The sequence below is a fragment of the Carassius carassius genome, chromosome 33 (assembly GCF_963082965.1).
Source record: "Carassius carassius chromosome 33, fCarCar2.1, whole genome shotgun sequence".
NCBI classification, from domain to species: Eukaryota; Metazoa; Chordata; class Actinopteri; order Cypriniformes; family Cyprinidae; genus Carassius; species Carassius carassius.
This window is the reverse complement of record NC_081787.1, coordinates 13727930-13755764: the sequence shown is the minus strand read 5'-3', so window position 1 is coordinate 13755764 and position 27835 is coordinate 13727930. Positions and strand designations below refer to the sequence as shown.

At 42.2% G+C, this 27835-nt stretch overlaps 3 protein-coding genes and 1 long non-coding RNA gene across 5 annotated transcripts; 1 reads left to right on the top strand and 3 right to left on the bottom strand.

Moving 5' to 3' along the window:
• Positions 1-476: 476 nt before the first annotated feature.
• On the top strand, positions 477-6508 carry elf2a (E74-like factor 2a (ets domain transcription factor)). 2 transcript variants are annotated; one of them, XM_059521761.1, is made up of 9 exons: positions 477-802; positions 1548-1692; positions 1794-1989; positions 3762-3854; positions 3980-4090; positions 4302-4382; positions 4461-4653; positions 4757-5044; positions 5164-6508. In XM_059521761.1, the coding sequence occupies exons 2-9, from the start codon at positions 1618-1620 to the stop codon at positions 5705-5707; spliced, it is 1581 nt and encodes a 526-aa protein (XP_059377744.1). In that variant the 5' UTR covers positions 477-802; positions 1548-1617; the 3' UTR covers positions 5708-6508. The 2 variants fall into 2 exon arrangements, with proteins under 2 accessions (XP_059377744.1, XP_059377743.1); XM_059521760.1 differs by having other exon boundaries at positions 4299-4382.
• A 1713-nt stretch (positions 6509-8221) lies between these two features.
• Positions 8222-16999, bottom strand: nocta (nocturnin a). The gene is made up of 3 exons (XM_059521759.1): positions 16712-16999; positions 10258-10518; positions 8222-9493 (listed from the first exon to the last, which is right to left on the bottom strand). The coding sequence occupies exons 1-3, from the start codon at positions 16911-16913 to the stop codon at positions 8607-8609; spliced, it is 1350 nt and encodes a 449-aa protein (XP_059377742.1). The 5' UTR covers positions 16914-16999; the 3' UTR covers positions 8222-8606.
• On the bottom strand, positions 11213-11919 carry LOC132113774 (uncharacterized). The gene is made up of 2 exons (XR_009425203.1): positions 11760-11919; positions 11213-11433 (listed from the first exon to the last, which is right to left on the bottom strand). It is a non-coding gene; the product is annotated as an uncharacterized LOC132113774 (long non-coding RNA).
• Positions 17000-26263: 9264 nt separating the features above from the next.
• LOC132114243 (complement C1q tumor necrosis factor-related protein 2-like) lies at positions 26264-27557 on the bottom strand. The gene is made up of 2 exons (XM_059522350.1): positions 27275-27557; positions 26264-26997 (listed from the first exon to the last, which is right to left on the bottom strand). The coding sequence occupies exons 1-2, from the start codon at positions 27516-27518 to the stop codon at positions 26399-26401; spliced, it is 843 nt and encodes a 280-aa protein (XP_059378333.1). The 5' UTR covers positions 27519-27557; the 3' UTR covers positions 26264-26398.
• Between the last annotated feature and the right edge of the window lie 278 nt (positions 27558-27835).

The window sequence follows — 27835 nt, the reverse complement described above, 5'->3', positions numbered from 1 at the left end:
TGCATAATATTTTCATTCCTACGAGCAGGATACACAAGAAGCTTGTTCAACGCTAAATGTGCATCTCGTGTATGAAAAGCATTTTATGAGGCCATTGGCTTTTGGGGTCCCAAAGCAGTCACCGACCTTTGACAAATGGGTAAGTCCAGCCTATTTTATTATCAAGCGCTTAGGTGCAGGTTTCTCTGTTAATAAGTTGCAAGATTGGATTTGGAAATTACCCTATTTTAGTAAATTCTTCAGGATAGTAATAAAGATTTTAATTTGAGGTTACGAATGTACAGATTGCCATTTCAATGTCTGTACTTCATTATTTATATTATATCCTTCATAAACATTTGCTAATTTAAGCATAGTATTAGGATATAATTGATTGTGATAGTATTATAAATAGGTTATGTCATGATCACTAGCCTATTTTTTGTTTTTAAATTGAGCTAGCTATCGTCTTCGCGCACTCGCGCCTGACAAGGGTGTGTGTGACGTCACTTCCGGTTGCTGCGCAGTTCGTCAGTCTGTCGGTCTGTTGGATCCTGAGGCCCGAAACCAGCAACGCTCAACATTACCTACTACACCAACGCAGCCTGACAAATTTGATTTCTTTTTATATTTTACATTGACCAAATAGGCTTCTGTGTATCGCCTGTGTGCGTGCTTTTTATCAGCGTGCAGTTTACGCACGTTGACCCGCTTTATCGTCAGCCAGATAATCTGTCATTAGCATGATTAGCATGCTAACCTTATGACAGAGTGCACTTGACTGTCTTGAGGTGCACCAAACGACAAGAAATCGCCACAAACGGTGAGAAATATACTATTTTCCCATGCATACATACATACATACATACATACATTTGAGGTTAAAGTTAATTAATTTAGATGTAATTAGAAGGCATGTGGGACGCGGCTGTTTATACAGCAGGCGTTTGTTTATCGATCTAATAATTCGTGTCAGATACAGTTTTTGCAAAAGGTAATAATTTCTTTGTGATTTCCTTTCTTTGCATGGTTGCTACTTAAAATTTGATGCACTCCTTTTTTTAAATAAGTTGATTCCATGTTATTGCTGGAGAATGGTGGCGCTATTTGAATGTCAATAATAACTAGAGTCTATCAGTCTTGTGTCAGTGTTTACATTTTGTTATACTTGATGGAAAATTGTGATAAAGGGCAACATAGTTGAGAAAAATATATGCAAAGACGGGGCATAAAATCGGCACAACCCTTAGTGTTTTTTCTATTGAGAAAAAAACTAAAACAGCGAATATGACTGGGCTGAGATCACTTTTGCGAACAGGATACAGGCCTCTTCCGTTTTCTTGTTTTGTTTCTGCGTGAGTGTGTGTGCATCTGTTTTTGCCTGAAGCTCCGCTTGTGATCTTTCAAGAAATTTGCCCTGCAATAAAAGGCAGACGATATCAGTACCCTCTTGGCCTAATGGTTTATCTGAACAGTGTGTTGAGGGAAGTTCTGAATATTTTCAGAGATAAGCACAATGTGTTTCACACTGTATTTACCAGTGGGGGTTTTTGTTTTTCATCCCTCAGGCTGAGGTCACTCAAGGTCATCAGTAGGGACGAAGTGGATAAGTGCGGTTCTGACACAGAGGAATGAGTCATGACCACTGTGGTGATTGTAGATGGTGGAGGGAATATATTGGAGTATGTCACTGGAGATGAGGAAGCTCAGCAGGTGAAGTCTGCACTTGTACAACATATAAACTGTCATAATAGAACTGCAACTGAGCTAAAATCTACATTTCAAGGAAATGTAAAATGTTTTTTTTTTACCAGCAGGTTTGTCATGATGGGATGGAGGCTGATGAAGAGAAGGACTGTCCTGCAGTTATAGTGGAGCAAGTGAATAGCGCTGATGTGGAGCAGTGTTATGCTGCTCAGGTGTTAGTCTATGATGATCAGAATACCTACCTAGTGCAGGATGTGGCTGAGGAACAAGTCGTGGAGACTGAGTTGCAGGAGATGGCAGCAGGTAAGCAAAAATTTTCACAGTTGTCAGACGGTTTTATTTCCACGCAAGGAAAATGTTGTATTTTGCATTTGCATGAAAGAGCAATCAGTGAGGTCAACCTGTGGCACTTGCTTTTGTGTGCGCGCGTGTGTGTGTGTGTAACTAAACAATAAACCTAAGCTTGAAAACCCAGAAAAGCATGATTGCATTGATTTTGAATCGACATGTTTACCACCAAACATGATTTCCAAGTATGCCCTATTTTTTATTTTAGCAGCAGGAACAGCTAAAGAGGGACATCTTGTGGCGTTTTTGTGGAAATAATAAAAGATACAAATTAGAAAAACAAAAGCATATCTTATAATTTGTAGGATAAGTACACTTGAAACACTTGGGAAAAGGGGAAATGGGTTATACAAACGCTAATCTGGATGTAAACAAAGTTTTCTAATACTTGTGTTTGTTCTCTGTGCTCAAAGACGCTAAATAATTGACTGCTCAGAATAGTAAGTACCTTTTTAAAACGCAGGCTCATATATAGTTGCATTGTCTTCATTGTAACCAAAGACGGAGAAATATGGTTAAATATTGCTATAATATTGGCGAGGAGATTATTGCAGCTGGGATGAGTACTCAGTTTAAATGTATCTAAACCATGATCTAAACACCAGTTCGCTTCTCTCGGCAAAGCTAGTAAACAATCAAAAAAGAAAAAGAAAACCTCGCTCATCACGTGATTTGAGGTAATGCGCGCTCCCGCCTGGTGTGAAGGATGCCAAAGCGTTTGACGACCAGGAAGTGAAGAAAAGCTGTCGTTTAACCCGTGCGCCAAGTAATACGAAGTATTTTCTTGCTATATTGTTTTAGTGAGACTTTTATTCTGTGTTTGTAGAGTAATATTTGCTATTGGTGTTGTGTGTATTTAAAATGGTTCGTTTACTCTGTTATAATTAATTCTTAGCGGATTGATGCTGATTGTTGGATCAAGGAAGTGTGTTTGTTTTCTTTTTTTGCGTCTTAGACACGCTGAGTCTTATAGTGTTTATAACGGGGCTCACTGTTTAACAGGGTTTCGTTGTAGAGCTTGAGGTTTTCAATGTTTTGTAGCAGCCGTTTATTTTTTTCTTGGCTTTGTTTAAATCAGCTAAAGGTTCTTCTCTTTATTGATGTCTTTTCTAGATTTAACGAAGACGATAATGAATGACAAATTTGTTGCGGTATATTTTGAAGTATAACGGGTGCGGGATTTCATTTTTAAATTAAAATCGTCATGGAAGAAAATTTAATTGACAGCTTTTGGTTTCCTTACTCGAGATTGTTTCAGTAAACTTATGTAACGTGTGGTTTTATAATGTCTCGCTATATTTTCTTTAAGGTAGAAAACGTCAAGTACTTTCGCTTGGAACAATATATCAAATATATGATTAAAAATACGCTTTTCCTTTTCGAAGTTTAGGGCGGAAATGTAGTTATATGCGTTGTAGGTCGTTGAGTGACAGGACTCCTGGCCAATGAGCGCTTAGTATTGTTTCGGAAGCTGCAGTGTAGCCAATGAACACATCGAAATAGACACATATTTTTCTTTACCGCCAATTTATTAGTTTATGTACTGGAACATGTTTATGAACGCAGAATGCTCTTTTAATCAGAAGCAAACTCAAGTTCAAATTTTCTATATCAGTTTTTGGTCTTTAAGAAATAGCAAAAGGATTTCTTGCTTTAGAATAGTGTATTTAAATTATTATATTTATTATATTAAATTGTGCAAAAAAATATTTTTTTCTCTTTCTTAGTGGAGGTCTCTGTGCATGATAAAACTATTGAAGCAGCTGAAGCTTTGCTGCACATGGATTCACCAGCCAGCTTGCAGGGGGATCGCAGCACAGGTGAGATTTACATCTACACATGCACTGCATGCTGCAATACAGGCTGAACTTAAGTTACTACTACTTACTCTGAATATCAAATTTGTATGAAGAGTAAAATTAACAGTAGATGTCAATCTCTGCAGAGGAGCTATTATCTGAGATGGAGGTGGAAGTGACATCAGAGGATATGGGACCTGTTGCCAAGGATATTGTTGTCCTGCAGGAGACTGATTTACTGAAGAAGAAAAAGAGAGGTGAACCACATTTCCTATTACTCAAAAAAATGAACTACAGATATGTTTGGAAACTAATGCATGATTATAGTACAATTGCTTTGCTTAAAGTTCGCTTTCACCTCAATTTCTTAATTACATTACCTAAGCGGAAAAGTTAGCTAAGCATAGTTTAAAAACTGTGTAATTTTCTAGAAGAGATTCATTTGTTTGCTGTGATCTTCTTCAGCAGGACGAAAACCCAGAACGCCAAGGAGTTTCTGTGATGGTTCTCTGGATGTGGTCTATAAGAGGAAATCAAAAGACAGCAAGGGTGAGTGTTTCTGTTTGTTTATTTGTGCAAGAGAATTTTATTTTCTGGTGCCATAAATTTTAAGTCCGTCTCTTACAGGCTCAACTACTTACCTGTGGGAGTTCCTGTTGGACCTTCTGCAGGACAAGGAAACCTGTCCAAAGTACATTAAGTGGACTCAGAAAGATAAGGGCATATTCAAGCTTGTGGACTCCAAAGCGGTGTCTAAATTATGGGGGAGACATAAGAATAAACCTGACATGAACTATGAGACAATGGGGAGAGCACTCCGGTAATGTCTGTTGTTAAATTAAATTATTTGTAAACTTGAAAATGTGCTTGGAATCTTGATTTATCTTTTTTTCTACTTCTTTGCTTTTATTTATTTATTGTAGGTATTACTATCAAAGGGGCATTTTATCAAAAGTGGAAGGCCAAAGACTTGTGTATCAGTTTAAGGAGATGCCCAAAGACATTGTTTTCATAGATGATGACAACATGGATGACAGCATTGATGAAGGAAAGAGAGAGAGCCCAGCTGCATCCAATCGCAGCAATCCAAAAGGCAAAGGGACGCTGGTCTCTCCCTCTTCTGCTGCACCTAAAATCATCAATCTAAGCTCAGGACAAGATGCCTTTATGACTGTGCAGCAGTCGCCAGACAACATAGCAACATCCTCTGGGTATTATATCAAAATGTCTTTTTATTCATTGCTAATTGCTTCTTTCATACGGCCCTATAGTGTTTAAACTTTACCCCTAACCTTTACACGTATCCAAATGCTTTTTTGGTTGTTTTCAGGACAATGAGGCTTGCCATGCAGGTTCCTGTACTCATGACAACACAGGGTCAGAAAATCTCCACAGTAACTGTCAACTCTCCCACCGTCCGCTCGCCGATCTTCCCTGTGCCCAACTCAGTTGCTGGGGCTAACAGCGCAGGCAAAGTGGTTCTCCAGGCCGTTCCAACGCTAGTGCCTGCTCGTGGCCAAAGCGGAGAAAGAATCACCTTGCAGCTCATCACCCTTCCCACCATGCCTGGCAAACCCGGCACTCCCATCACTCTGAGTACATTCTCCCCTTTCACTGTGTCTACCAGCAACGCCCAAGTCCTGAAGCTCGCCGTCCCCTCCAACATCACCACCACTGCCTCCACAGCTCCTGTAACAGTGGTGACCTCGCAGCCGGGAGTGAACGTGGTGCCGAACGTACAGCCAGCGATGTCTTTACAGGATGTGACTATTATTAAGGTTGAATCTCCTGAGGTATCTGTGGATCAGACAGTTAACAGGGCTGCAGAGAACACACCGAGCACACAGATGAACCCCACGACCACACAGAGCTGAGTAAACATCACTGGAACCAACATCAGCGCTTGTGAAACAGATGCACATAAAACAAGTGATGTGAAGAGTGGCTGGCTCTTATGTGAAACTGAAGAAACCAGCACTACAGCTCAGATGCTTGTTCATGTCCAACACTATAACCCACGGTGGTTTGTCTAGCCTGAGCCTGGATTAGATGTCAGATGGCCTTTCTTCCTTCTTTCATTTCTTAAATGTATCTATTCAAATCACTCTTTGTTATAGCATACCATCTGTGCTGTGATGCTGTAGGAACGAACCTCACTTGGTGCTAAAGACTGAAAGGAAGTCATATGGGTGAAGAGAAACAGCCAAGATTTTGATCACCTGGTAATTTGGAGCATAAAAGAATCTGTGCATAGACATACCATTGCGGTAGTTATTGATAATAAAACAAGCAGCCTTAGGTCAGCTTTTTTCTCCTAAATCATTACTGAAAGTAATTGATTGCGCTTTTTGTGTAAATATGAGATTTTTTTTTTTTTTACCAGGTTTTTTTTTTTTTTACAGTTTAAAGGAAACTTTTCTGAAGGACATTCAAATGTTTTTCCTGTCATTTCAGATTTTTTAAATAATTTTCTTTGTGCATTTATCATTGTATGTTTTCATGTATCATGCATTCACTGCTTTGTATTTTGCAGATCTTTTTTTTCACATGTACAAAAATGGGAAAGAATGTCTTATACAGTATATTGAATATTCAATATATGAAGCATATATTTTGTTGTATTCTTACCCTAAAAATGTATCCAAGTAGATTTAAATATAGAGAAATATACAAACAACTGGTTCAGTTTTTTTTTATTATTATTATTTTACTAGAAATGACAGTAAATGTGATCTTGATTGATAGATTTTAAAAACCTCTATCCAGTCATTACCATGACACATGGAAAAATCATGGAAGCTTATTGGTCTAAATGTGGGAAACTTGTCTTCATGGTGTGAAGTTTGATCTTAGTCATTTCAGTTCAATTTTGGTCCAGTATGAAACCATATTTCACAACCCAAAGAATCTACAATCCTGCACACAAACCTTCCCTACATATACAGTTTGATGTTCTACTGTAGAGACTTTATTAGTCTCTGTGGAATGTACTAGGATTACTGCAGAGCTATACCGCTTTTAAGCTTTACCGAATTTTTCAGACTATTAAGTCGCACCTGCGTATAAGTCGCATCAGTCCAAAAATATGCCATGATGACAAAAAAACAAAAACAAAACATAAGTCGCACTGGACTACAAGTCGCATTTATTTAGAACCAAGGACCAAGAGAAAACATTACCATCAACAGCCGCGAGAGGGCGCTCTACGCTACTCCAAGGTAGGCTACAGGAGCACTGAGCAGTATAGAGCGCCCTCTGGCGGCTGTAGCCGGTAATGTTTTCTCTTGGTTCTTTTCTTTCCGTTTATTTCTCTTGATACATGTCAAATTAATTTAGATAAATAAGTCGGCACCTGACTATAAGTCGCAGGACCAGCCAAACTATGAAAAAAAGTGTGACTTATAGTCCGGGAAATACGGGTAAAGCTATATTTCAGAGGGATCCAGACGAGAATAGATTGGCTTTGAAGGATGACAGTCTTTGCATTCAGATTATGAAAGATTTCACCATTAAAGGATGGATTTAGAAGGCTGCAAGAATAATTTAAATAATTGTAAAAAAAAATGACAATGTTTAAAATACAAAAGTTGTGTAGGTCATTAAAACAAAAATCCACGCTATGTAACTTTTCGCCATCTAGAGGTTGAAGCATTAAACTACAGGTTACATGCGGAGGAACATCTGTTAATTATGTTAGTTGTGCTTCGACTCCTCTCCGCTAGACTGTTCGGATGAATCTGATCGTTTGAGGACCATGGTTACAAATGATTGTGAGTGTCACTAACATCGAAACTCTTGAAAGAAAGATGGATATCAGAGAAATATATCGTATGAGAAAGTAAGCAGCTTATGAGCCTCTTTTATTTACTTGTGAAAACTTTTTTTAATATAACGTTACAAAGGTTAGACAACGCTGACATTTGATACGAGTTTATATCCGGTTAAGGTAAAACGATGGACGCGTATTTATAGGCTAATGACTCGAAAACATTGTTTCGTAAACCTAGCAAGTGCACACCAAAGGGGATGCTAGGCAAAATATGTTGTTCCATGTGTTATGAGCACTGTGGCTTTTTACTTGTAAACTCTTTAGTTCGAGGTTTTGTTGTTATGGCTTCATGCTCCCAGGGCAAATAACAGCTTGTAGTAGCAGCACCCTGCTGTTTTAACTTTTTTGATAAACATGACTGAAGTATGCAGTTTATACGTGTATTTAAATCGAATTCATGTTTTTCTACCCTTTACCCTGCAAGCAAATAAAGATGAAACGAGACAAATATATTCTTATAGTTGAAATCAAAGCAGATTTTTTAAACCAGTACACTTTTGCTTATCATTATAGAAAGAGATCACACAATTTGAATACACTGTGATATATTTTGATTACCGGTCAGTGGCAAACATATCAATGATTACAGTGTTACTAAAAGAAAAAAAGTAAAGTCAATATAAATATAAAATATTTACACTTGTGCAGCCTTTTAATCGAGAATGTGCATCTTCCTGAGATCATCCTTTAGCACTTAAATTACAATATATTGCACAACCTCTTCTTAAACAATTAGAGTATAATAATAGTGAATCTCCTTCAATGATATTAAGAATAGAAGTGCATTAAGACCTACATCAGCAAGTAAAAATAAGGTATGTGTAAATAAAATAAGTTACAATCATTGAAATAATGCATTCAGACAAACACACACACAATAGGAATGTCCTAAGCTATTCTGGATATTATTGGATATGAAGGCTGGGAGCATTAATGATTGACAGCTACATGAGCCTATGAGGCCGCTGACTAAAGCTTAAGTCACACACCAGTGACAAATGATCAGAGGGATAATGATACGACGGAAGCCGGTCCGGCCCGATCTGCTCTTCGTTCGGTATCCTCAGCACAGCATCCACCTGGAAAGCTCTTTCCGAGTACCAAATGTAGTCCAAAGTAGAGCGGCTCTCTCCGCTGGGCCGGATCTTCCAGCTGGTGTAAGGCGGCTCTGTGTTCCCGTCCTCACTCAGACACTTATAAGCGCTGTCTAACCCCAGAGAAGAAGACAGAAAGCGCCTGTACACTTCCTCACTTGGTTCTGCATTAAAATCCCCACATACCACCAACGGAATACCCTCTTCGCTTTCCCAAACCCTGGTCCGGTTTTCATCATCCATCTCTGTGTGTGACCGTGTGGTTAGGTCCCAGAGCTGCTGGAGGAGATGAGCCCCCTGTGCGCTACGAAACGACTCCCAGCCGGTCCGAGCTTTCAGGTGTGTTACTGCCACACAGAAGACTTGACCTGTGAGCCTGCAGCGAAGTGTAGCCACGACGGCCACCTGGTTGGTTTTGAGCATCATGACAGAGAGTCTAAGGTGAGTAGTGTGGAGCAGCTGGAAGCGATGTCGGTGGAAAAACAGAGCACAGCCATCAGGGCCATTGTTATTGTGAACGTCTAGGCAGGGGGAGCATGGCTTGGGGCAGAAGCTGCTCTGGTAGCCCAAGCTGGCGAGCACAGGCTGGAAGGTGTCAAAATAATGGTCCACTTCCTGTAGACACAGTACATCTGGCCTGTAGGTAAGGATCTCTTCCAGTATAAGATACTTCCTCTCTGACCAGTTCAATGCCTCCATCGGACAGCGCACAAAACAGTCCTTGCCTTCGCCCAGAGCTGCAGATACACAAGAAAAATAAAAAATTGTTTACATCAATGTACTGAGCACAATATGGTAGCACTGCAGTTAAAGGTGATGTCTTTAGTCCTAGATTCATATAAAGATACATTTATTAAAAAAAAAAAAAAAAAGGATTTTACAAAATGTAAAGCCTAATACAGTTTATTAGCTTCAGAGATTTTTAAATCAATCATTTAAAAATTATTACATAATTTGACTCTCATTCTAAACACACATGTGTCACGTGTGCTGATTGTAAAGTGCACGACAAAGAGGGAAGCTCCAAAATAAGTATTTACTATAAATTCATGAGTAAGCAACACAGAAATATCACTGGAGCGAGACAGCACAACAATAGAATACAGAATAGACAGCAGAAAACTGAACAACACAGGGAGTATATATATACTGGGTAAATTAACAAGTAACCAAGGCAACTAATGACAAAAACAGAAACTAGGGAGATGAGAACTAAACAGGGCAGGAGAACATGCTTTTAGAGAAAAGTTTTTTTTTCTGTTTTACAATATTTGTTTTACAATATATACAGTGGCAATATAAAGGTATATTATTTAATTTAGAGAAAACATATCACGTTTATTTTTCTCACACAGTGTAATGAGTCTTTACACATGCAAATACGTATATAGCTGACAATTAGGAAGCTGGTAGTATTAAAAAGCATAAAACCCCTGTATTAAGTTACCCCTGTGAGTCAACGATGAATCAAATACATGACATAAGCAGACAGACTCTGTACCTTGTGCTAAGATGTTCCACTGCATGATGCGGATGGGTGTGTTCTGCAGTGAGCAGGCTCTGGTCATAACAAAGTCTCGGTGCATTCGAGGAGGCCTGTTCCTTAAAACCTCCTCGCATTCACGCAGCAGAGCGTCCGGGTCAGCCTGCTCATACTCATAGTCGTCAGCATCCACGTGTGGGTCTGTCAGCGCAGCGCTGCTCAGAGTCTGGGCCAGAGTACTGAAGAGTCTACTGCTGCTGCTGCTTCCCATCTGACACACTGCACACACACATCACAAAACATGAATACACAGAAATTTTTTAAAAACTTTACAGATTTATAATGATTATTGGATGTTTATTAATATATATATATATATACATATATGTTTGCGTGTGTGTGTGTGTGTTTGTGTATAGCAAGTCAAAACAGAAAAGGTTTTTCCATGTTTTTAATTTTTGCAGTTCACTTTAAGTGAATTTTACAAATATTGCACATAAAATCAAATGAGGGCATAAAAGCTGCATGTAAAATACGTATGAGATTTAAAGCCATTATATGCCTTCAGGTTCTTTTTTTAAAAAAAGTCTTATATTAATCTACTTCATGCTTCTTTTAATTATATTGTCCGATTAGACCTTATTTTAATTTCTGTTGATGCTGTTCACAAGGTGAAATGATTGTGTATTCTAGACATGGCTGTCACTTGTGCACAGTATGAAAGATGACACAACATACTTTATACAGAAGAAACAACAGCCAGTGAAGATGTAAATAGTAGCGGTACAGCATACTGTGTATGAAAATGTAAACAATAGTATGACAGCACATGGTAGCTGTTTAAAGTGCAAATGAATTAGGTCTTAAGTACTGTCTGTTGTTAATGTCTATTACTAAAATAAAGTATAATAAAATAAAAAATAAAAACTAGAAAGAACAACAAACTTGTGAATCTAGAAACAACATTATTTGGTTATTATTTGATACCTCACAGCGTATTGTGAGTGTAATGTTGAAAAGTATTTCTCCCTTTAAAGCACTGATAAGTTCACAAGGGACATGTCTCTTATGCTTCAGCATCTGTCTGGGCTTGTTCTGAGTCTTTAGAAGAGGTTTAACCAGATATGAATCACCTATTAACATTCTTGCATGAGTGTGTGCATGTTTCTTGACTTTGATTAACCTCTTTAGCCTCTCAATTTAATAGTGAAGTGACATTCAGCCAAGTATGGTGACCCATACTCAGAATTTGTGCTCTGCATTTAACCCATCCGAAATGCACACACACAGAGCAGTGAACACACACACACTGTGAGCACACACCCGGAGCAGTGGGCAGCCATTTATGCTGCGGCACCTGGGGAGCAGTTGGGGGTTCGATGCCTTGCTCAAGGGCACCTAAGTCGTGGTATTGAAGGTGGAGAGAGAACTGTACATGCACTCCCCCCACCCACAATTCCTGCCGGCCCGGGACTCGAACTCACAACCTTTCGATTGGGAGTCCGACATTAGGCCACGACTTCCCTGTAACCTTGATGGATACAAAGATGTGTGAATGCTAGTTTACCGCTATGTAAATTATTCATCATGTTAGCAGACAATGGGTTAACTGCAGCCATGGAAACTGCTGTGTACTGTCTGTCATGACAACTCACAGATGCAATATCGAGAACAAACAGTGCCACAGGAAACACTCATTTCCTTGTGGACAGAAAACAGGAACCTTTATTAGTGCTGTTTGCATTAGAAAACACTGTTACTATTGCTTATACTTATTATATATAAACCTTATACTAACTTGTTCTAGACATGAATGACAACTCATATTACTCAAAATAATAATAGATAACTCATATTCTAGTAACTGCACAACCATACTAAAACCCCTCAGAACACATTAGAAATAACCAAAACCAGTAGGAATTTTGCATTCCTGTCATCTTAATTTTACATTTACATTAATGTTCAAACTTTTTACAAATAAATTAAGGAAGGGGGGGGGCAATAAATATATTTTATTTTAAATGTAAAATAAAGATATGTTGCAAAAGAAAATGTGTTCAACAAAAATATTAAGCATCACAACATTGAAAATGAAAAGAAAAGCAAATCTACATATTAGAATGATTTCTGAAGGATCATGTGACACTTAAGACAGGAGTAATAATGCTGAAAATTATGCACTGCTATCAAAGATAAAAATATATATTTTAAAAAATCTATTAAAATAGAAAACAGTTATTTTAAATTGTAATACTATTTCACATTATTACTGTTTTTTGATTTATTTCGATCAAATAAATGCATCCCTCTTGAGCATGAGATATCTTTAATAAACATTAAAAAACTGTCAAACATTTGAACGTTAGTTTAAATAAAATGAATATTTAGGAGTAAATCGGATCATATAAATTTTGACTTAAATGTTTATTGCCAGACACAGCTTTTGATTTATTAATCTTACGCAAATCATCTGATTCCATCTTGTTCCACTTCTGTTGTCTCCTATACCTCCTCAAGAATACTACATCCACTGCATCCAAGAACTCTACATCCAGCCTCTCTCTCTTTCAATTTGTCTTTGGTTATGTCGTCATTAATTTAAAAAGAAGAATCTCAAAACTGACAAGTAAAGATTTTCCATTTATTGAAGTGCTGAATACTCAAGGCTAGTCACTGCTTTGTAATCATTTAAACCACAGAGTACCCATGCAATTTAAACCAACCAGTTTTATAAGTCACATGCAACTCTTAGCATCATATTTGTCATCTTGTCTAAGTTTAAACTCACCATCTCTAGACATTCACTTTTATTTAATCAATGACTCTTCATGGATTATAGCCTGTATGATCACTTCTCAAACATTTAGATCTTATATACATTTAAAAAATGTAAAGTTTTTTTTTAAATACCTCTTATTATATCCTGTATGTCTCTGATGCAGGTGAACTAAAGTCACAAACTTTGAGGGACTTCAGGACTAATCCAGTGTTGATCCAGTGTCCGGTCAGTAGGTTAGTGTACGACAGAGAGATAACACTAACATTCACCCATTGAGCTCTTATGCATTCGTATGTGAAGATTCTGGGTGCTGTTGATGTGATAGTGTGTTTGTATCTATGTGCGTTTTCCTGCACAAAGGGGTTCCTGAATGAACCAGTGTGTCTGTACTTCCCCTACCATTCATTCTGCACAATGACTCATTTACAAAAGTCACGAGAGGGATTCGAATCATGCCAGTGCATAACATGTGCACACACACATGGTTATACACAGTGAAGAGAACAATTCAGCCCTAATTTAATATATGGTTTAAGAAGACAGTGTGGCTTATTAGTCTGGAATGTAATAAAGCTCACAATTTTTCACTAACTCTTTACAATAAAGTTCATTCATTGTATATTATGATCCTGAACAAAACTGATCTTGAACATAACTAAATAATTTCTGAATAATCTAATATTCAATGTCTGGGTACAGTTTTTTTTTAAGAAATTAAAACTTTTATTCAATGCGGCTTTAAATAAAGATCAAAATTGACAATCAGTTCTATTTTAAATAAATGTTGTAAAACTTTCATCAAAGAATCCTGAACAAAATTGATCTTAGCTACTACAAAATTACTAACCAGCACTATTAATAATAATAATATTATATAAACATATATATATACACAGTTATTTTAACTGCCTTTGTGAACATGAGAGACTTCTTTCTTACTGACCCTAAACTATAAAATATTAAAAATATTAAATCATTTTATGCATCATGAAAAATCATAAAGTAACAATGAATAATAGTATTTTAATAAATCAATATTTAGCTAGACTAACAAATGCTGTAAGGAATATTGTTAATTTTTAATTGCATTAATAACTATTGTAAAAAAAATTATAAACTCAAAACCATCACCATCACCCAAAACCAACAAACAAAATAGTCCATTTGGAGCATGAGATTATAAGGCCTTATTACACAACTGACACACATCACTGAACTCTCTCCCTAAGCTCTGACATTTAGCACTTCATTTGACACAGAAGTTTATGAAGCGAAACTTCATATTTGCCTGTTCAGACTTGTATACATACTTCAATCTAGAGATGTAATATTAGGCTTCAGTCTTCTGTTGTTTAATGACAGTTTATTGCATTTTTTTAAGTATCGTGAAGGTGTTTTGTGTTTGCATGAATGACTCTGTGCACCTTGTGATGAGCTTTGATTCTTCAAGTGGCTTTCTCTTTTACCACCTGCATTATTATGGTGGTTGTCAGTGTGTTAAATATACAAATAGATTTTAATAGAAGTGTGTTTTGTTGAATTTACTGGCTTACATTCAGATTTTTCTTGTTTGTAAATTACAGTTTTATACTTTAAAATTTATTCCACAGCAGAGGACGAGTTGGTAAATCTATAAGATAGCATATTTAAATCAGATAACATAGAAAAAGGTTCAGTTTGGGGATTGAACCGTTAGGGGGCTATTCAAAGTGTGTACTGTTCACTGACCTTTAGCAGGACTATCAAGTTACCTTGAAGGCACATTAGAATAGATCTAAGTAGAGAACACCGAACTAACCCAAGCAAACAATGTTAAGAAAAACTAAATATAATAATGTATGAAAATTACCCTAACCTTCAGAACTGATTTTCTCAAAACAGTATGAAATTCTAATGACTCTAGTAGTTTGGTTGTTCCTAACTAGAAATATAAATATTAGATGAAAGGCCCACACTAAATAAGAAATGATGCCTTGACAAATAAATGAATACAATTTTAGTTGAAGTACTAAAATTACTAAAGCTGAAATAAAAATAAATTAAAGCTGAATAGAAATGTTTTTTAAAAAAACTAAAGAATTACAAATGCACATAATGTAAACTAAAATTAAAAAAATAAAATATAAAAATAAAGCTTAATTCCAAAATAAATATTATAATAGTATAAATGGTTTGAGAATTAAAAATAAATAAATAAAAACAAATTGAACAAAAAAGATAATAAAAATCCCTTTAAATAAACAAAATCAGAAAACACAGTTATTAGGGATCTGCTATGGGAAACTGCAATATGTTTCCACACCTCAAAGGGTGAATGACAAGTCATCACTCTCCCTCTTAGTTACTGTACACGAGCCATCTGTTATAGCACGAGAAACACCCTAAAAACTGAATTTGACTCGAAGACTGTCTCAGAATGTTCCGAGTCAACTATCTAGGTAAAGAGCAGGGGCGTCACTAGACCCTTTTTTCATTTTTTTATCGCTTCAGTCCCCTTTAAAAAAAACTCATTTGAAACGGCGGCAAGCTGCGTCAAGTTTCGGCTCCTCCCCTTATTTGAGTCTGCTTGGAGTTAGCGCATTTTTCAATCTTCAGTGGCGCCGACCAGAGCGAACATCAGAGAGCACAAGGTGTGTGTCGTGTGTGCGTGCATTTATTGATAGATTGCTATGATATTACATCTGCATCGGTGCAGTCCTTTGTCATAAATGCATTGCAGTTTACATAATGTAATGTTACTGGAGCATTGGGAGCAACACGGGACGGTTCGGTTTCTCATCCAATACCAATACGTTTCGCTGCGTTCACCTTCAGCCTATCACACAGTGTGATAGTTGTTTTTTATTCCTACAAAAATGAAGCGATTAACACCCATGAAAACATACTTTAGAAAACGATCATGATTTATTTTATTTATTTACTTTTTAAACTTTAAAACATATTATTTTGTATTTTGGCATTACATTATGCTGCCATGCACAGAAATGATTAAAGACACACATCATTATCTGAAAGCACAATATGGCCCAGAGAGAGAACATCATTATTATTTTGGAGTTTTTTTGTTTTGTATTAATAAATATAGTTTTGTATTAAGTAATAATGAATCAGGAGGAGTGTACATACATATATTAGAGTAAGAGTAAAAGGGATTTGTGATTTTTTTAAAGTACTTGATTTATAGAAGTGGCAAATTGATAATTCATGTTGTTATTTTTAATAAATAGAAATAAATATAGAACAGATTAATCATATTGCCAATAGACAGTTACATTAAAACACGTTTAGCTGGTTAGTTAAATGATTTGAAATTAAATAGATTTTCACGGGGTGACTTGGTGAATAACCAACCGTATTGTTGATTACAAAGGCTAAAAAGCTTAAAAAATAAAATAATTTATATTTCATTGTTGATGGACTTAGTTACCTAGCTTTCCTGGTAGCTTTGTCTGAGAAAATGATTCATAAATCAACCTATCAGTTGACCCTATGTTTACTTTCTTCACTGACAGACAAAAATAAAAAGCCTATATCAGTCAAAGCTCAGCTTTCATCATACCCTCATTGGGGGCTGAGCCCCCCTAAAATGAAAATCCTAGAATCGCCCCTGGTAAAGAGCTCAACTCGGTTAATAAAACACAACCATGATCTTAGTAAGGCAAAAGAATATGCGATGAAATCTTAAATTACCTTGTAAAGAACCGAGCAGGAGGGGTGATGAGTTGGACCTGGTTGGAGGAGGATGAATTACGCTGGTGTGGAAGAGTCGTGACCTCGGAAGGCAGCTGTTCTTCAGCGGACCGTGTTTCTTTGGATGTGCCCCCAGTGATGATAGACAGACTGCGGCCAGTTCTCGGCGAAGCAGCGATGAACAGCGCCTGGTCGGATACATTGTTCGTCTTCGGTTGACAGTCCTTCGAAACAGCAGTTTAAACTGATAACCCAAACTTTGGCTTTAAGTATGGCTAACGAAGAAATACGTTTTTTACGATTTTTGGGCACTACTTAGACATGTTTCGTTGTCTATATGGAAAAAAGCCGGTATAAGTGTCATCATATTCCAGGGTGACACGTGTACTATATCTTGATAGGGGAGTTCAGTAGATTAGGTTTTTATGCACGAATAAAATTCCATAAAATATTAAGTTATTCTGTATATGAAATATTAAGACTACATCTGGGATGCCAACATTTCAAACAAATCCAAAACGTATATGGAAAAAATACAAAATAGCAATATGTTTTTGCGAGATATTCACCTACACGACAGTGAATGGTTTATTCCTTCCGTCAACGAAAGGACATCCATCCAGTGCTTCTTTTGAAATAAAATCCGGACAATGGGAGGGGCTTGGCGCTTATTCCCGCCAATTAGAGTCGAACGTTCTAAGACGTATGGAAATTACAATATCACGTCATCATTGACGTACATTGTATGATTTTCCAAGCTCAAACGCACATTCCTTATTTGGTTAAATGATTTTCTAGTAATCCTGGTATATAAGAAATAATCGTAGCCTCTTAGAGACGTCTATGACTGAACAGACATAATTACATCTTAAAGAAAGGCTGTCGTTCTGTTAAAATAGGTACATTTTAAAAGTGTGTGCACTGTATATGTATTGATATTGTACGTTATATGAGGGACAGATTGCTGTATGATACAAATAATGCATAAGCATAGTAACATTACATAACATGTACTGATCACATGAGTGTTCACAAGCTCAACAACTGCTCTACACTTTTGTGTAAATAGTGGTTCTCTTACGAGAGCTCTCTCGTACTGCGTCTTAGCTAAGACGCTACGGGAAAAGTCTCTTTTCACGAAATACTGAAGCAAAAAATTATCCTTAATTTTGTATTTTTGTAAAGCGCATTTGCAGCAGTACACAGCCATAGGCGAGACGGCTCGTTCGCTCATTGGCTTGTTCTGCGGCAACTGCACAGCCTATCGAGCGCGGGCTGATGCAACATCAGACTTCGCGCCCTTCTTGCCACTTCCCGCCGAAACGGGTGTGGCCCAACCTATAAAAGGAGCTCGAAAAGGCTGACTCACCTGATTTTTCATCTCTTCAGCGAAGCTCACGCATCGCTGGATCACGGAGGAAGCAAGCGCCGTCTGAGAAAGCACATCAGCAGGACGAGCCATTCTGAAGCTGCTGGCATCGCCGCCTTCCACTGCCGTTCCTGCGCCTATATCCTTTCAATTCTGTTATATCCAAGCTGTTCTTTATGTGTGTGTGTGTGTTCGCCCTGCGACACACACTCGTAAAAGAGCTCGCGTCTTTTTTAAGATGCCTTCCTGCGGCTCGTCAGAGCCCCACTCAGCGAGGGAGACCGGTACGTCATCTGTGTCTCCTGCCTGGGTGAAGATCATGCAGCGCTCGCGCTCGCTGACGGCGGATGCCCCCACTGCGAGCTGTTGCCATGGTGACTCTGAGGACTCGCCTGGCCTTTTTCTCTGAGCCTGCATTCTCCGCTGCGCTGAGGCGCCGTAAAAGCATCGCTTCCAGCGGATTCCGGAACCGTCTTCAGCTCAACCGAGCTCGCCGGTTCGCCCTGCTTCACCGCCCCCCCCCCTGCATCGCTTCCCGGTGGGCAGCGCCCGCTGTTTGCCGGCGCGTCGTCCGAGGAAGTCGATCTCAGGGCCGCGTCGGGGGAAGAGGACACACGCTCTCTGCTAGCTTCGGGCAGTGAGGGCTGGGCGAGCTCCGACGATCTCGCGCCTTCTGCTCAGAAGCCCAGCAGACGAGCTGACATCGAGAAGGAGCCGGGGCGAATGCTTGTGTTGGCCGCGATGAGTCTCGGCCGCGAGTGGTTTGCACCAGCGCCCCCCCTCTCGTTCCCGGCTGGATGGTATTTCCCTTTCGGATGAGCGTACTTCTCAAAGCCCGCCTCATTTCTTCCTGAGCTTCACGAAGAGGTGGCGAAGGCTTGGAACGCTCCATATTCAGCGCGAACTCGTTCGTCTGTCTCACTAGCATTCTCCACACTGATGATGCTAAAAACAGGAACTACCACTCACTTCCGCCGGTGGAACAGGCGATAGCGACGCACCTTTGTCCACCCTCTGCTGGACGGCGGCAAAAGCGGTGTTGCCATCTAAAGCCTGCTGTGTGACGCTGCATCGGCACTACTAACGATGGCTGCTTCATCGAAGCGCAGGTGTACGAGTTCCGCTGTGGCCGAGCTCTCACCCAAGCGCGCCGCTGTTTCAGTTCCAGGAATTGTGACTGTCTCAGCGTTTTCTGCAATGCGCAAGCCTGCACAGTTGCCCGCTTGCCTGCACACAAAAGCCGTTATCACAACAGCTTCAGCAACGCAGCTCGAGACCCCCGTTCTCGGTCTACCGGCCGTCGCCCCGCCCCGCGGGGACCGCGGCAGAGGATTACAGTGAGGCCGGGAGCCCCGAAGCCATCCTAGGAAAGCCATCTACGCATGCTGCATGACGCTGCGTCGGCACTACACACGATGGCTGCTTCATCGAAGCGCCGGTGTACGAGTTCCGCTTTGGCCGGGCTCTCACCTAAGTGTGCCGCTGTTTCAGTTCCAGAGATTGTGACTGTTTCAGCGTTTTTTGCAATGCGCAAGCCTGTACGGTTGCCCGCTTGCCTGCACACGAAAACCGTTATCACGGCTACCCAGATATTTCCCGAAAAAGGTGTAATTTCTGGTGTCCCGGCCACGGCCGATGGTGCTATAAATGTAGTGACGATGCCCACTGCTCAGTGCCCATCTCCACATATAAGCACAGCCCTTCACACAGGGCTCGCGCCCATAAAAGCGACTCAAGTCGATCACGCGCACTACATAGTAGACGTGCCCACTCCTCAGTGCCCACAATCACTATGTCACACGCGTCATGTGGTTTCTGTAAAAACGAAACCCGTGCACGTTCGTCCGGCCACGGCCGATGGTGCTATAAATGTAGTGACGATGCCCACTCCTCAGTGCCCATCTCCACATGTAAGCACAGCCCTGCACACAGGGCCTGCGCCCATAAAAGCGACTCAAGTCGATCGCGCACACTGCATAGTAAGCATGCCCACCCCTCAGTGCCCACAATTACTATGTCACACGCGTCATGTGGTTTCTGTAAAAAACAAAACCCGTGCACGCTCGTCCGGCCATGGCCGATGGTGCTATAAATGCAGTGACGATGCCCACTCCTCAGTGCCCATCTCCACATGTAAGCACAGCCCTGCACACAGGGCTCGCGCACATAAGATCGACACAGATCGGTCGAGCGCGCCGCATAGTAAACGTGCTTACTCCCCAGTGCCCACATACACTATGTCACATACGGCGCGTGGCTTCTGTAAAAACGAGGCCCGTGCACGTACGCTCTGCACAGGCAGACAGCGAGTTGAAAGTGGTAAATGTGCACATATGCAGCCCACAGTTACTCGCAGACATATCGAGTCCCACGGGACCTGCTCAGCCTTCCCCCAGTCGGTTTAGCGCCGGGACGGGGTCGAGGAGGAGCGATCTGCCCGCTGTGATCAGCGCGCTCCCCGCCTCAAATGCGCAGCACACCCGAGCGCCGCCGTTGCCCGGTCAACAGAGCGCGCTTCGCATCCAGCCCTTAGCCATTCATGCAGATGCATGGTCAGCGCTTCCAGGGGTTTCAGATTGGGTGCTAGGCATTATAAAGAGAGGCTACTCGCTACAGTTTTTTTCGACGCCCTCCGCGCTTTTCGGCACGCATCGAAACTACGGTCAAAACATAAGTAGCACACATACTTCGGGCCGAAATATCAAAACTGTTGAGCAAAGGGGCTGTAGAGCCTGTGTCTCAAGCTCAAAGCGAGGGGGGGGGGCTGTACAGCAGATACTTTCTGGTGCCCAAGAGAGACGGGGGTCTCAGGCCCATACTGGATCTAAGACAGCTGAACATTTTGAAACTGCGTTTCATCAATGCCTACGACCAGGAAACTCCTCACGCAGATTCGCAGAGGGGACTGGTTCATGTCAATAGATCTGAGGGACGCGTATTTTCAAATACAGATAGCGTCAAACCACAGGCGATATTTGAGATTCGCCTTCGAGGGCCAGGCATACCAGTTTACAGTCCTCCGTGGCTCCTCGTACGTTTACGAGGTGCATGGATGCATCGCTCGCTCCTCTCAGACTCAGAGGCATACGAGTGCTGAATTATTTGGACGACTGGCTGGTTCTGGCCCAATGAGCGGAGCTCGTGGACCACAGGGCCGTTTTACTCGATCACCTCGAGAAGCTCGGCCTCAGTGTCAATTGGGCGAAGAGTTCGCTGAACCCCAGTCAGACGATCCTGTTTCTGGGTATAGTTCTGAGCTCGTGTTCCATGACGGTGCGGCTGTCACCACAGCGCGCGATGGGCATTCAGCGCGCAGCGAGTTCTTTCCGCTGCGACGCGACCGTGTCGCTCAAACACTGTCAAAAGATGCTGGGTCTCATGGCCTCAGCATCTCCGGTTCTGCGGCTGGGCCTGCTCCGCATGCGCCCCCTGCAGTTCTGGCTGAAGGCTCGGGTGCCGCGCAGAGCGTGGGCGTCTGGCCGGCTGCATTTCAAGGTCGATCAGAGCTGTGTTGCGGCTCTAGCACCTTGGACAGCGAACGGCTGGTACCGATCAGGTGTAAGCCTGGGGACTTCTCCAAGTGTGAAAATGGTGTCGACGGACGCCTCCACTTCGGGATGGGGAGCGCTGCTCGAAGGCAGACCGTCTCACTGAGAGCAGTGCATGTGCCTGGACTGCAGAATCTGGGTCCAGACAGGCTGTCCAGAGGCAATGTTCCTACGGGCGAATGGTCTCTACACCCGCAAACAGTCCGGCTGTTGTGGGAGAGTTTTGGCATGGCGGAGGTGGACCTCTTTGCGTCCCACGAAAACGCTCACTGCCCCGCGTTCTTTTCCAAGAACGAAAGCGCGCTGTCATGGAGATGGCCGTGCTGCCCGCTTTATGCGTTCCCTCCCGTCTCCCTCCTTCCGCAGGTGATAGAACGGGTGAGAGAAACGAGATGTTCAATACTGCTTGTAGCACCTCTTTGGAAGAACCAACCATGGTTCCCAGATTTGATGCAGTTAGCAGATGTCGCCCGTGGCCGGTACCGTTGAGGAGGGACCTCCTCTCGCAGGCCAGGGGCTCGATTTGGCACCCTCAACCGGAGTTGTGGTCCCTCCATGTGTGGGCGCTCAACGGTTACCCGCTGATCTCGCAGTGGGAGTGCTAAATACCATCACTCAGGCTAGAGCTCCGTCGACACGACGTCTGTATGCCTCGAAGTGGTCTGTGTTCTCCAGCTGGTGCACAGCTCGAGGTTATTCACCCCTTAGTTGTGAGGTGACGGAGGTCCTCTCCTTCCTACAGGAGCTGTTGGATAAGGGCAGAGCCCCATCCATGCTCAAAGTTTATGTGGCGGCCATCGCGGCGTTTTCTGAAACGGCGTCCGGTCAGTCAATAGGAAGGAACGATTTAGTCATCCGGTTCCTCAGAGGAGCTAGGAGGCTGAATCCTCCCAGACCTCCGTCAGTCCCTATGTGGGACCTCGCGGCGGTTTTGGAGGCCTTGAAGGGTCCCCCTTTTGAGCCTATCCAATCGGTTAGCCTTCAGCATCTGTCGTTCAAGACAGTATTCTTGTTGGCTCTCGCTTCTGTGAAGCGTGAGGGTGATTTGCACGCGCTCTCGGTGAGCCAGTCGTGCTTGGAGTTTGGGCCCAATGACTCAAGGGTCATACTCAAACCTAGGCACGGTTATGTGCCGAAATCCCTCAACACACCGTTTCGGGCTCAGGTTATTGCCCTGTCTGCCCTGCCGGTGTCAGGGGAGGATGGAGACTCGAGTCTTCTTTGCCCTGTCAGGGTTTTAAGAGCTTATGTGTCTCGCTCTGCTGCCTTTCGGCAGACGGGATCTCCTTGCAGGATATATGTATGGCGGCAGGTTGGGCCTCGCCGTCTACATTTATCAGGTTCTATAACCTGGAGGTCCCCGCCTTGCAAGCAAGGCTGTTGTGGGTATAGTCGAATCAGGGCCCTGAGGGGAATTCTGAGTTCACGAGCGCTATGTGCTGCCGACTGTTATATGGGCAGTATTGCGTAAGACCCGCATTGCCACATTGGTCAGGCCTTGCCTCGGCTGTGTGATGTCATATTGCCGCATCTACGGATGCTGCTAGATATAGGACGGAGGGCTTTTTCCCTTTTCTGTCCTGGACTCTCTGTGAGTCCCTCAGCTGACTGTGCACTGTAAATCCTGGGCGTTGCTTCAGGTTTATCGGTGTGTGATCCCTGCGCGCACAGCGTTTTACATTGGGTTCCCGTAGCGTCTTAGTGGGGTACGAGCCTGGGGACTTCTCCAAGTGTGAAAATGGTGTCGACGGACGCCTCCACTTCGGGATGGGGAGCGCTGCTCGAAGGCAGACCGTCTCACTGAGAGCAGTGCATGTGCCTGGACTGCAGAATCTGGGTCCAGACAGGCTGTCCAGAGGCAATGTTCCTACGGGCGAATGGTCTCTACACCCGCAAACAGTCCGGCTGTTGTGGGAGAGTTTTGGCATGGCGGAGGTGGACCTCTTTGCGTCCCACGAAAACGCTCACTGCCCCGCGTTCTTTTCCAAGAACGAAAGCGCGCTGTCATGGAGATGGCCGTGCTGCCCGCTTTATGCGTTCCCTCCCGTCTCCCTCCTTCCGCAGGTGATAGAACGGGTGAGAGAAACGAGATGTTCAATACTGCTTGTAGCACCTCTTTGGAAGAACCAACCATGGTTCCCAGATTTGATGCAGTTAGCAGATGTCGCCCGTGGCCGGTACCGTTGAGGAGGGACCTCCTCTCGCAGGCCAGGGGCTCGATTTGGCACCCTCAACCGGAGTTGTGGTCCCTCCATGTGTGGGCGCTCAACGGTTACCCGCTGATCTCGCAGTGGGAGTGCTAAATACCATCACTCAGGCTAGAGCTCCGTCGACACGACGTCTGTATGCCTCGAAGTGGTCTGTGTTCTCCAGCTGGTGCACAGCTCGAGGTTATTCACCCCTTAGTTGTGAGGTGACGGAGGTCCTCTCCTTCCTACAGGAGCTGTTGGATAAGGGCAGAGCCCCATCCATGCTCAAAGTTTATGTGGCGGCCATCGCGGCGTTTTCTGAAACGGCGTCCGGTCAGTCAATAGGAAGGAACGATTTAGTCATCCGGTTCCTCAGAGGAGCTAGGAGGCTGAATCCTCCCAGACCTCCGTCAGTCCCTATGTGGGACCTCGCGGCGGTTTTGGAGGCCTTGAAGGGTCCCCCTTTTGAGCCTATCCAATCGGTTAGCCTTCAGCATCTGTCGTTCAAGACAGTATTCTTGTTGGCTCTCGCTTCTGTGAAGCGTGAGGGTGATTTGCACGCGCTCTCGGTGAGCCAGTCGTGCTTGGAGTTTGGGCCCAATGACTCAAGGGTCATACTCAAACCTAGGCACGGTTATGTGCCGAAATCCCTCAACACACCGTTTCGGGCTCAGGTTATTGCCCTGTCTGCCCTGCCGGTGTCAGGGGAGGATGGAGACTCGAGTCTTCTTTGCCCTGTCAGGGTTTTAAGAGCTTATGTGTCTCGCTCTGCTGCCTTTCGGCAGACGGGATCTCCTTGCAGGATATATGTATGGCGGCAGGTTGGGCCTCGCCGTCTACATTTATCAGGTTCTATAACCTGGAGGTCCCCGCCTTGCAAGCAAGGCTGTTGTGGGTATAGTCGAATCAGGGCCCTGAGGGGAATTCTGAGTTCACGAGCGCTATGCGCTGCCGACTGTTATATGGGCAGTATTGCGTAAGACCCGCATTGCCACATTGGTCAGGCCTTGCCTCGGCTGTGTGATGTCATATTGCCGCATCTACGGATGCTGCTAGATATAGGACGGAGGGCTTTTTCCCTTTTCTGTCCTGGACTCTCTGTGAGTCCCTCAGCTGACTGTGCACTGTAAATCCTGGGCGTTGCTTCAGGTTTATTGGTGTGTGATCCCTGCGCGCACAGCGTTTTACATTGGGTTCCCGTAGCGTCTTAGTTAAGACGCAGTACGAGAGAGCTCTCGTAAGAGAACGTACTTGGTTACTAAACGTAACCTCGGTTCTCTCTAGAAGAGCGAACGAGTACTGCGTTCTCTGCCGTGCGCACGATTCACACTGGTTCGCTTCGGCGATGAAATAAATCAGGTGAGTCAGCCTTTTCGAGCTCCTTTTATAGGTTGGGCCACACCCGTTTCGGCGGGAAGTGGCAAGAAGGGCGCGAAGCGTCCTTATTGGTCTGATGTTGCATCAGCCCGCGCTCGATAGGCTGTGCAGTTGCCGCAGAATAAGCCAATGAGCGAACGAGCCGTCTCGCCTATGGCTGTGTACTGCTGCAAATGCGCTTTACAAAAATACAAAATTAAGGATAATTTTTTGCTTCAGTATTTCGTGAAAAGAGACTTTTCCCGTAGCGTCTTAGCTAAGACGCAGTACTCGTTCGCTCTTCTAGAGAGAACCGAGGTTACGTTTAGTAACCGAGTACGTTTTACCCATTAACCTATATTGATTAGATGATTACAGCAGCTGTGATTGGCTGCTATTTTTGGACAAAATTATACCTGGAAAGGAGGGTTTCACAGATGTCCAATAACAGCATGTTTCAACAAGACAAGGTCTATTAAACCTTTGAACCATAATACAAGATTAGATTATGGGAATAGTAAATAAACAATAGAAATGGGGGGGTCATTGACAGAACAATCTTGTAGAAGATCAAAAGTCATTTGTGACTAACAACATAGTGTACAACGTGGCTATAAGTCCCTTGGGGTAAAAGGTCTTTCTGATTATTGGGGGCCTAAGACTGAGGTAAAAGTTGCAAAATACTTGAAGTGAGAAAGTATTTTCCTTTAATTTATAAGGAATAAATTTGAGTGTTGAGTGTCGTTTATTTCTTGTAAGTCTGTTCATCTTTCTACATGTTCCTTGCCTTGTTTTGCTCTAATACTGTTGTGGTGGATCTGTAAACACAGGGCTAATGGGGACTATTTGATATAATATGAAGCAAATAGAATGCTCAATCAGGGTGATTCAGAACTGGTTATCATATTCACTTCATCAAAATATTTCATGTGGAAAATAAAATCTGTTGATTGATTTTATGTGAAAGGCATTTATTCAATTAAAATATTAAATTTTATTCTTGAACAAATCTGATGAGCAAATAACACATCTGATGAGTGTTATTTTAGTATTATTTATATACGGCAGTATTATATATTATATATATATATTTTTATATTTAAAATTTATTATTTATATTTTCATATAAAATGTTTGTAAATACAGGTTATTGGGGGCCATTTTTATAAAATGTATACAAAACAAATAAAACGTTCAATCAGGATGATCCAGAATTGGTCTCATTTCAAGCAGCCTGATCTGCAAAAATGAGGAATCCTGTGAAAAGACTGTCTGTCCAGTATGGATCAAAAAACAGTCCATTTTGTTCTGAATAAAAGATCTGAAGCCAGACCTGGTCTCCTTTTTGCAGTCTAAGTATTGTTGATCCTGAGGCCACATCATAGTTTCCTGTGTTGGCATCAAATGTTTTGATCTTGTACTGGCCATTCTGGACAAGCCCGATTGCCAGATGTTTGTTTGCCATCGTGATGTCATATGTGAAGTAATACACACCAGGAATCGAACAGTTAAACTTGCCACTGGTGACATTGTAATGGTTACCCTCGTTCATTAAAATACGTTTAAAACGAATGGGCGTGTGTTCCTTGGGATAGCTCTTGGTTACCGCTACTGAGAAAGCAGATCGTGCCTCTGCTCCACAGTCACAGCCTCCAGCAGCGCCCGTTTCCCCCACATCTCCCATCTCTCCTTTAATCCCAGGAACTCCAGACACACCAGGTGCCCCTCGTACCCCCTTAAGGCCCCGTGGTCCTGCCTTCCCAACAAGTCCTGGGCGTCCTTGTGGTCCATATTTTCCAGGGTTCCCAGGACGACCCTGTTCACCTGACATTTGAGAATAAAATTCACAAATGTATTTAGTGTATTTAAATTAGTTTTTATTTATTTTGCAGACAGATTGTATCATGTATTATGAAACAACTTGCCCATTTTATTTTCATTTTTTGTCCAAATGTGATTTCATATATATTAAAAAAAACAATTTTTAATGACAACATACTTTAATATAATATTCAATAGAAATAACGTATATTTTAATATTTTGAATGTTATTTTTCATAAATGGCATTATAACTGCAACAGACATGTTCATATGCTTTACCTTTGTCTCCCTTCTCTCCCCTGTCACCATCCTTCCTATCCTGACCATCAGCACCTGGCATCCCCATCTTGCCTACGTTACCACTGGGACCTGCTGCACCTGGACTCCCTTGAGGACCCTTAGGGCCCGGCAAACTGCAGCTAAGCTGTGATGAATAGATAGTAAAGTTGCGTCCCTTCTTGGACGAGTCTGCAGTCAGCACAGAGAACAGAGACAGCAGGCAAACAGCCAGTAACTGATGCATGATACAGCTGTGCCTGCAAACAGAGCAGATGGGGCCAGATTTTTTGTTGTAGGGAATTTCCATGAATTTCCTGTATATATACATATACAGAAGTCATTCACAGAGATAAGCACCATAAATCACATTATATACATGCAGGTTATAACTTGACTTAGGTCTATTGGTGAACAGTTTTATTTAGGTAGTAAATGTAAGTAACAACCACAGAACACATTTATACAACACATTTAAAGCATGCATTAGAAAAACAATCCTCACCCGAGGAATGAGAAGTCTAGCAGCTCTTTTGGCAAAGTCAAAATCAGAATATAAACAAG

Coding starts and splice junctions, on each gene's coding strand:
- elf2a (XM_059521760.1), top strand. CDS start 1,618: ATGACCACTGTGGTGATTGTAGATGGTGGAGGGAATATATTGGAGTAT. Junction 3,855..3,979: donor GCAGGGGGATCGCAGCACAG/GTGAGATTTACA, acceptor CAATCTCTGCAG/AGGAGCTATTATCTGAGATG. Junction 4,091..4,298: donor ACTGAAGAAGAAAAAGAGAG/GTGAACCACATT, acceptor GATCTTCTTCAG/CAGGACGAAAACCCAGAACG.
- nocta (XM_059521759.1), bottom strand. CDS start 16,913: ATGTATCCGACCAGGCGCTGTTCATCGCTGCTTCGCCGAGAACTGGCC. Junction 10,519..16,711: donor CCTGCTCGGTTCTTTACAAG/GTAATTTAAGAT, acceptor GTGTGTGTGCAG/TGTGTCAGATGGGAAGCAGC. Junction 9,494..10,257: donor GTGGAACATCTTAGCACAAG/GTACAGAGTCTG, acceptor GTGTATCTGCAG/CTCTGGGCGAAGGCAAGGAC.
- LOC132114243 (XM_059522350.1), bottom strand. CDS start 27,518: ATGCATCAGTTACTGGCTGTTTGCCTGCTGTCTCTGTTCTCTGTGCTG. Junction 26,998..27,274: donor GGGAGAGAAGGGAGACAAAG/GTAAAGCATATG, acceptor CTCAAATGTCAG/GTGAACAGGGTCGTCCTGGG.